Here is a 10,061-nt window from a genome sequence, read left to right as displayed (position 1 = left end):
ACACACACACACACACACACACACACCTCTACCTACGACACAGATGTGTGTCATCCTCTAAATACTGATCTGTCAGCTCCGGTTGGATCCCAACCAGCTGCTAATAAGTGGATGTTTCCCAATATCAATCTGTTATCACACAGTTCCTCCTTTTCCAAATAGACACCCGTTGTCAACTTTTACTTAGTTATTTGCAGTATGATAAACTAACAATGAACCCGAGAAAGTTACGGTGAAAAAAACTCTACAAATAAAAGGAGAAGTCCCTTTTACCTTGTGGATTGCAGATAACCTTAGACAGTTGCTTATAGTTCTGCAACGTGAGAGTCCGATATGTGGTGCACCCATGGATGTATTTCCAGATTCACTAGCTCCATGACAACCACACTTTTTTTTTCTTTTCTTTTTTGGCAGATTACTGTTGTTAAAGCCACCAACTGTACAGGAGTGTAAAATGCCATCAACTTCAGAGAGTCCAGGCCTGTTTTAATTCAAAAAAGAAAAGAAACAAAGGAAAAAGAAAACCTTGTATTCTTCTAATTATACCAGTATTATTAAGAAAAATAAATAAAGCTTTAAGTCGCTCCCTTGTCATACCCTTTTCTTTAAGGATATCAGGTTTTGATATCCTGCCAGTTTATTCTACTATCAGTTTATTTTTCACATGCGAAAAGTGCCTGTTCTACATCTTCTTTGTCTTGGCCTTCCGTGCATATGCCATTACAATCCCTACTGTTTGTAAGGTAGCATTCAGTCCTGTGTGCCTTAATCTAAGTCTGGTACATACCACTTCTTCCCTTCAGTTTAAACTCTGTGAGGTAACCCCTCTCCCGGTCACATTCTAACAACCACATTTCCTGGTTCTCCCGCACATGTAGGTGAACTAACCAATCAGACGCTAGCAGAACTGAGACTGGCTTATATGCCAGGACAGAACTTTCCACCTGATCTTTACATTGTTTAACACAATGTTTAATGTTAACGTTTTACAATGTTAAAAGTCGTGGATGATACCTGCAGGGGGAGATTTTTTAGTAGATTTTTCCAGCTTTGGCCTTTAGGCAATTAGAGCAAAAACATATGAACAAATACATAAATAAAGGCTCTGAGGCCCTGCAGCAGCCTGGGGCTGCGTGGCTGTCTCCCACACTTTAATTCAAGCAATGCCCAGACTGGGGTAACAGCTGAGTTATTATATTCCTCTGCTCGAAACTGCTTGGTGTGACCTTCCCTGAGTGATAACGGCAGAGCAAATAGTTCTGCAGCTGAAGGCAGCAGCAGCGACATGGATGTAGGCCTGTAAGACCCGGGGACCCCTGGCTTCTTAACAAACCTGTCTGCCAAACATCACACTGCAGTCTCTGCATACGAGCTACAATAAAAAGTCAGCGTGTCCTGGAAAAGGTAAATTGTGGCAACTGCTGCACGAGCTGCATTTATGAGAGGACCTGATGTTTCTTTTTTCTTCTTTACACAATGCATGTGCATTTCCTGCAAATCAGTGTGATCTTGGATCTACATAAATGTAAAGCATGTTGCTTTACTAGTATTACTCTCTCTCTCTCTCTTTCTCCAGCAGGGGCATGCCAGGACAAAGTCATGTAATATGCATGTGGTGTTGCATTCAGGTGCATGTCTTAAAAATGAAATGTGTATGGTTGGAAATGTCAAAAGGAGAGAGGACTTGTTGCATAATGAGCCTGGTGACAAGAGTGTCTATGAGTTAAGGACCATATATGCTTTGAGTTGCTATGGGAGACTGAATAGGACAAATGTGCACAATTTATATATAAAATTCTGATGATGCAAAGTTTTTAACATCACACAACAATGTAATTAAATATGTTATAATAGAAATATACATATGTCTTGTATGTGTTTTAGATAGACGTAGGCCATATTATGTAAGTTGGCCCTACGTAGCTTTTCATTTTAGCTGAGACTTCAGAACCAATTTTGGACAATGGTGTCCACATTTCCCAGTCAACCTGAAGTATCTGAAAGCAACACCGGTCTGGTCCTGCGCTTTTCTCATCAGTCCCAGTCTGGGATTGGTCCAGCGTACCAGTCACTCACTCCTGTGAATGGACAATTCCAAAAAACGAATCGTGTTTCCTCTCAGCCAATCACAGCCCGGTTTTGCCATGACACCGTGGGATTCCGCGAAATTGTTTCTTGGAGTTGAGAGAAGTGCCGCTCGGCAAAATAGGACAAGTAGACGCATGTGGGAGCGGAGCGCACAGGAAGGCGGAATACACGCAGTAACGATAGCTCAGTGTTTTACTAACCCGGGGTTTAGAAAAAGAAGATATATAGAGGGAAGGAAAGAGGAAGAGATTCAAACTGCTCTACTTTCCTGTCGGGGTGTTTCTAGGCTATCTGCCCGCAACCTCAACAAGAAAACGCAGCCTTTGCGGAATAGTCACATTGAAGACGACACGTGTGGATGCGTAACCACATGTTTCCCGGGAGGACTGCGGTCTGATTCCTTTTTGTAGCCACATTGTTTTTTTGTTTAGTTTTTTTGTATTTCTTTTCTCAACTCGGATGATGTCAGAGGTGGATGTCCCCGCAGACTGTGACCCCAGCAGCCGCCCACCGGGTCGGACAGAGGACATGTTGAAAGAGAACCAGGAGAACAGGACTTTACTGATGGTGGCGATGGTTCTGTTGGACTTAAACAAGTACAACCCTAACGCCATCGGCGCTGGAGACGGCAGAGGTCTCGGCGGCAGCGACGCAGGAGCGCAGGACAAGGTGGAGCGGGGGGGTTGCCGGTTGAATGCCGGCGGGGACAGCCGGGGATCGGGTGCACCCAAACAGTCCCGGAGCAAGAAGGCGGCGGCGGTGAGACAGGAGTCTCTTGAGAAGAGACACTGCTGTCCTTTTACCGGCTGTGGGAAGATGTACGGAAAGTCATCCCACCTTAAAGCCCACCTAAGGGTGCACACCGGTAAGTGGATCGGCTCTGATGGAGACCTACGTGCACGCGCCAACGGGCTCGATTCTGTCGACGACATTAAAAGCGCTCTGCGTCACTTCTGTCCTCCTTTTTTTATTTTATTTTTATTAAAGTTTGAGACCCGTGTTGACGCTGAGTGCGGTGCGCAGGAAAAGAGTGACATAACACGTTATGTCACGTTATGTCACTCTGTGAACAGTTTAGAATCACTGTGAGATGGTGTGTGATGTGACATCTGGAGTGTAAGTGAAATACCACATGTTCCTGCAAATCATAACACATTATGGGAAAGGTGGTCCCATGAATTTCCGCTGGGGGCGTGACTGACCGGCTCATAACGGGCCAGAGAGGCGAGGAAGGGGGGTAGGGGTCCTTGTGTAATACCCAGAATGCGATCTGGGAACATCGCGTGCCGCCGCCCTTATTTGTGTTGCACGGTAGATTGTTCAGGTGTGATAAATCATCATCATGACTCATATGATGTTCATCTGAAAAATGTCCCACTGCGTGTTATCTTCTGTTTTTGTCTTTATGTGCATCACGCGCTTTGCAATAATAGCGAGTATCGACGTAGGCTAATGCATGGCGACGCTTAAATGAGTCACGTGACGCGGGTCACTGCGACACTGTTGCCCCCTCATGTTCTTGTCCGGAGAAAAAAAAAACACCCGTGCACCAGCACATTCCGTAAACGTCACCCCCCCCCCCCCCCCCCCCCCCCCCTTTCGTTTGGTTGTAAACATGGAGAGACACGTGGTTCATTGGAGCACATGTTGGAGGCTGATGGAGGAGGAGAATGAGGAGGAGGTGGCGCAGAGACATTATATATATATATATATAGAGAGAGAGAGAGAGAGAGAGAGGTGTGTGTGTGTTATTATGACTCACCATTTCTCAATCAACATGTTCTGTTATTGAAACTTATTATAATCTCCTTGTCTGTGGTGTGTCAGTGGACAGCCTCTTGATATGGCTAACATGATATCTTGGGATAAAATAGGTGTTAGGAAGGTTATATATGAGGTGTGTGAACTCGTGTTTTTTTTTCTTCCCCAGGCTATGTTTAACAGCTCAACAATCATACGTAACGTCTTGTTTTATCAACTTAATACTTTTGAACTGATGACATGATTTTGAAATTCTGATTTTCAGAAAAAAAAATGATGCATTACTTTGTTTGGGGGCTCAGAGACCCTGCTCTAAAATATGGTTAAAATACAAACGATTGACGTATGACAGAATCAATTTGCAATTATTATTATTATTATTATTTTACACCTAAAGTAATGGGGCCTGCAGGTTCCCAAACAATGAGGAAGAAAAGTCAATATTACCAAAACACAGGGGTTAGGGTTGTGCTTATAAAATAAATACATGCCTTAACGTGTGTGTGTGTGTGTGTGTGTTTGTGTGTGTGTGTGTGTGTGTGTGTGGTGTGTGTGTGTGTGTGTGTGTGTGTGTTGTGTGTGTGTGTGTGTGGTGTGTGTTGTGTGTGTGGGTGTGTGTGGTGTGGTGTGTGTGTGTTTTCCCAGGTGAGCGCCCCTTCGCGTTGCACCCTGTCCAGACTGCGGCAAGAAGTTCTCCAGATCAGACGAGCTGACGCGTCACTACCGCACACACACGGGCGAGAAGCGCTTCAACTGTCCGATGTGTGACAAGTGCTTCATCAGGAGCGACCACCTGACTAAACATGCCCGGCGACACGCAGGCTTCCATCCCAGCATGCTCCAGGGCTCCAGTGCGGCCAAGAGACGCCGCATGTCCGTGTCCTCATCTGACTCTGGAGACCGAAGCCCTGTTGGGGTGTGAGACACGCCCGCACTGCTGTACAGTACACACACAAAGGTACAGGCAGTAGATACAGAGGCACACACACACACACACACACACACACAGACACACACATGTGTGTGGTGCGTGCAACTTTTACACAAATCCTGTCAAATGAATCAACTCAACCAGCCAAAACCAATTTTTTTTTTTAAGTTCTATGCATGTGACACTGTGTAACAGAAACCGTTTGGACCTGAGCGTAGTCGAACTAGAACTAGACCCTTCTTACTCCCTGAGCTGACTGGGAGGTCCTCAGGGTTGTTCATTTGTTGCTACGCTTAGGCCTCGCGTCCACAATTCTTCTGTTTCCGAGTCCCTTTGGAAACGAAGACATTTGGAAACCCTGACGCCGCCCCCCCCCCCTCCGGGGTCGCTTTGTAGTCTGGACAGTAACACAATAAGAGTTCTTTGGAAACTACGAGTCCTTCTTATTGGTTAGGCAGGCTTTCCAGTGAGGTTCCACCTCGTTGTCAGTCCAAGTGTAATAAATCCCGGGGCTTACCTATTGGCATTGTTGTTCTTTCTCCAAAGTATTTTCTGTATTTTCAACCGTGAGTAACGTAATCTGCTTTCTGTTCACACCGGCATGCGCATGCCCAGTGTATTAGAGCCCGACCGATATATAGATCGTATCGGCCGATATTAGGCATTTCCCGATCTATCGTATTGGCATTTGCATTGGCATTTATACTGGCCGATTTCAAAAAAAAAAAAAAAAGGACTGTCAAACATGTTATGAGTGTTGGCGTTGCATAGTCTGTCCACCAGAGGACGCGCTACAACGTCCCACTGGTAGAGCGAGTTTTTTTTTTGTTAATCCGTTTTTATTCAAAGGACTTTAAGTTTATATTTTTTATACATTTCATTTAGAACTTTTATATACTTTGATGTTCCTCTGTTCTGTTGTGACAATAAAACAAATTAGTATCATACTATTTTAGAATAATCTTATAAATAACTACAAATAACTAATGTTAGGGAAATCTGTTTATCTTTTGTAGCGGGTTTCTGGATTTCTTTTTTAAATATATATCGAAATATCGAATTTTTAAATTACCAATTATTCGTATCGGTATCGACCTTAAAATTCCATTGTCGGTCGGGCTCTACAGTGTAAGTGAATTAAGGGTGGGGGCAAAAATCGATACAGCATAGTATCGCGATATTTTCTGTGGCAATACTGTATCAATACACAGGCGCCAAGTATCGATCTTTTATTAAATACGCGTTGGTCGGTTGGTCTGCTCGACAATCCCATTTTGCAGCAATATAATCCGAGAAATGTATCTTTTTAGATAAAACAGATGTTGACAAAGTTTCCTTTTGGGGACGTCATTTGAAATTAGGAAAAATTAGAAGTTGGAAAAAAGGTAAGAAATTATAATAGATCGCAGAATATCGTATCGTGACATGAGTATCGTGATGTTATCGTATCGTGAGTCCCACTCCTAGTGTGAATGTTCATGCGATGTGCGCTGTCAGACGTGTTCATATGGACGGTATGAGTCCCGCTACGGAGCTATAACTCGTGTGTGGACGGAGATTGTTTTTGTCTCAAAACGCCCCTTAAAAAACACTTTTTCACTGGCAGTCGAAAGACTTTTCCATGTCAAGACCGTAACGACTCATGCTAAGTTCTGTTAACCTTAAACAAGGCCGACTGTACCTCCTCGGAGGGTTTTGTAGAATAATTTCTACATTTTTTTGGAAATACTACCTGAATAAACCTGGTCAAATCCTTCATGTCCATATTCCATAATACGTTGAATTATTGAATGTATCCAACGTATGGCATAAGAGTGTCCCTTATGCCAACAGTGCCAGTTTCTGTGTGTTGAACTTGTGTTTACTGTGTTCCTGGACTGAATTGTATCAGGCAAGAATGTGATTGGGATGCATGGCCACTTCAAGCTGAAGTCTTCCCCCTGGTGGTGACATGGAAGCACAACATTTCTCACAAAAGAATGTCATAGAAATGGATTACTTTCCGCATTTTGACGCAGACTCTGTTAATTAGTTTGATTGTGACTCAATTATTTCCATCATGTAGCATGTTTGTATGTATGTGTTTGGTACAATGTATTTGTTTTATTTGTCTGGTAATCTTTTATAATATTCCTAACGGGGTGAGAGGTTTTATCCGTCCACTTTGAGAGGCTAGAAACATTGTTGATGTCATTAGTTTTCTTTTTATACGTGCCACTTAATGCATTTAAACGTCCAGATAGAGTTTAAAGTTAGGTGTACTTAAGCTCGTAGGGACACAAACTACATACATTTATAAAGTCAAATTCTGTTTTTCTTTCATGTGCATTATGTCAGCTGTGATTATATGTTGGTGCCTTTCAGGTCGAAGCCCTTACTTCTGATGCTACTGTACTGTAATCAGGGACTGTCACGGCAGAGCCCATGTTATCCCAGTTTACACAGCTGTGGAGTAATTACTGCTCAAACGTTTTAACATTAAAATTGTTTTTCTTTCTAAACATTTGCTCATTATGTCTGTCCCAAATCACGCGACCAGATCACACACACTTGTACTTCACACCTTTTCACACCTGCACTATTTTAATGCTGGTGAAAAAGTGCAAAGAAGGTGCAACAACAAAACCAGTAAGGTAGGACAGGGAGTGCTCCATTAGCTTTGTGTTTAATTATAGTTTTTATACACTGCACATAACAATAACATTGTTAAATACTGTAATGGAAGTGTTTACATACATTACAAGAAAATCATTTTAAAAGAAAAGGATAACCAAAGAAAAACACTCATCACCTGTGTCTGTTTAAAAAAAAAAAAAAGCATAACTCCATAGACAGCAAATGCTTTTCAAATCAAGTCAATGATCCATATGGCAATAAATACACACATCTTTTAAACTTCTCCATACTTAAGGCATACTCTAATTGCAAATTATCAACTGATTTAAGGGAGTCATAAATGAAGGATATTAGTGCTCCGAGTCAATGATGCTCGATGTCGCCATTACAAAACAATTCCCAACCCATTAGTCAAAAGAGACGAACAGATGCCATCTTTCTCCTTATGTTGGCGTTGTATGTCTGTCTGTAGGCATGCATATGTGTGTGTGTGTGTGTGTGTGTGTGTGTGTGTGTGTGTGTGTGTGTGTGTGTGTGTGTGTGTGTTTGTGTGTGTGAAGGATGAGAAAGGGTAAATCTTTCTGCGGTCTTGAACTGTGTGCTCTCTTGATGATCGGTGGTGGGAAGATAGGACTGGCTAGGATGGAGCTAAGACACAACAGATATAAGACACAACAGTGTGTGCTAAAAAAAAAATCTATCTAAAAGGTCCCTTCGGCCTTGATAATATGTCAATCGTGTGAGCATCATGTGTTAAGAGTGCCGGTGCAACGATATGTAATCTTCCCTTTTGACACAGATCATTCCAGATAAGACACTGTCACTGCTATGCAGGAAAGAGTACACAGATATGATCCCAACAATAAAACCAGTACAAGTCAAGCTATAGTGCCACAACAGTAGCATGTGATTGCACAATAGAAATAGGGCGAAAGTCAAATGTGCAACAAGCTATTTCCTTATTTTTTTTCTCCATTCAACTACTCAGTCCAGTGCTCTTCATGCAATTTGTTCCTCAGCCATTCAATTTCATACATTCATACCGAAACTCTGTGTTGAAACATATCAAGCCAGTAGGGCAAAGAAAGTAAAAGTGTTGAGGGTGGTGTGAGTGAGTGCAACGACCTGGCCTGTGCTACATAACAACCCTGTACGGTACAATAAATACGGCACCGGATATAGCTTCTATTTAGGGATCCCAAGACCACAGTCTTCTGAAATATCTCCTCATCAACAAACACAATCATACTTATGAATAAAAGAAAGCATTTCAATTAAAACTAACAAATGAAAACAAAACCTAGAAAAATGCTAAAAATGCAACTCTGCGGTTATGATGTTTCTTATTCTTTAGGGAAATGGAATTCACGTTATAGCATCAATTGACCTTCTGTTTTCTGTCCACTAGTATCAGTGTGTTACGTTACACCATGTTCCCCAGGAGAAGGCCTCTCAAACACGAGTGCACGTCCTACCATAGGAGGAAACCACCGCTTATACTCATATTTTAAACGCATATTCAATATTTTCAAATGTGTTCCTTCCCCTAGATGTTTTTTTAACACTCTTCCTGTTAATTGGATTATTTTGTCATTGTCATCATCATAGCACTTAACTGTCGTTACAATACTCTACCAATGCTTCACTGTCACCACTGTGGCGGCGAAGTGAACTCACAGCAGATGAAGATTGGGGGGGTTACATTGTGTGGAGAGGGGGGAGAGGCAGAAGGTCAGAGGGCGGGGTTACTGTATTTGACAGGTGGTGGAGGAGGTTGCCTGGCAGCACATGCAGGTGGGGTTGACGGATTTGGGCGGGATCAGATCCAGGTCCTCGTCGTCAGGGATCTCGTCGAGGCGGTAACCATCTTTCAGCAGCTGGATGTTCAGATCCTGATTGATTTGCTGGAGAAAAAGGAGGATAAACAGAGGATGGGGTCTGAGCATAGACTGTAAAAACAACTCCTCCTCCTACTGTACTCAAGTGAAGCCAGAATATACACTACCGGTCAAAAGTTTGGGGTCACTCACAAATTTCCATTGCACTCCATTGTAGACAGAATACCAGCTGAGATCAGTTGCATTGTTTTTTTAACCAGAGCAGCAGTTCAGATTACATTATGTGCTTACATAATTGCAAAAGGGTTCTCCAATGTTTTCTCAGTTAGTTTTTTAAAATGAAATCAGATTAGTAAACAGAATGTGCCTCTGGAACATTGGGTGAATGGTTGCTGATAATGGGCAATGTAGATATTGCGTTAAAGATCAGCCCCCCCACTCAGATCAGCTGGTATTCTGTCTATAATGGAGAGGAATACAAATTTGTATGTGAACCCAAACTTTTGACCGGTAGTGTATATCCCGCATACGGCGCCGCCATCTTTTAATTTTGGAACCAGAGTCTGCGCAGCAGTGATCGGGCGGTGGAGCCGTGGTCAAATTAACGCCCATACACCCGCCTGACCAGGGGCGTAGTTGTACTCTCAACTTGTATATATTCAAATATTTGTTCTTTTATTTTATCCTATTATTGATTCATGTACAGTACATTGTATGTATATTGTATCCTAGTATTTAATTTATATTTATATTCTGTGTGGTGTGACTGATTTTGCTGCTGTGACACTGTAATTTCCCATTTTATTGGGATCAATGAATATCTATCT

General features: G+C 42.5%; 2 protein-coding genes across 2 annotated transcripts in view; one reads left to right on the top strand and one right to left on the bottom strand.

The window, feature by feature from the left end:
• The first annotated feature begins 2,165 nt into the window (after positions 1-2,165).
• On the top strand, positions 2,166-6,536 carry klf9 (Kruppel like factor 9). The gene is given in 3 exon segments (XM_032517047.1): positions 2,166-2,953; positions 4,495-4,511; positions 4,514-6,536. Coding segments are annotated over 3 exon segments (681 nt in total). The 5' UTR covers positions 2,166-2,547; the 3' UTR covers positions 4,772-6,536.
• Positions 6,537-8,818: 2,282 nt separating this feature from the next.
• Positions 8,819-10,061, bottom strand: part of fam219ab (family with sequence similarity 219 member Ab) — a gene marked incomplete in the record, with an annotated part of 43,285 nt that continues 42,042 nt past the window's right edge. Inside the window, 1 exon segment of the mRNA XM_032517056.1 lies at positions 8,819-9,300. Coding sequence (XP_032372947.1) covers positions 9,142-9,300 — 159 coding nt within the window.

This window comes from Etheostoma spectabile, chromosome 5 (genome assembly GCF_008692095.1).
Source record: "Etheostoma spectabile isolate EspeVRDwgs_2016 chromosome 5, UIUC_Espe_1.0, whole genome shotgun sequence".
In the NCBI taxonomy this organism is placed as follows: Eukaryota; Metazoa; Chordata; class Actinopteri; order Perciformes; family Percidae; genus Etheostoma; species Etheostoma spectabile.
Note: the sequence above shows the minus strand (reverse complement) of the source record. Positions and strands in the feature narration are given on the sequence as shown.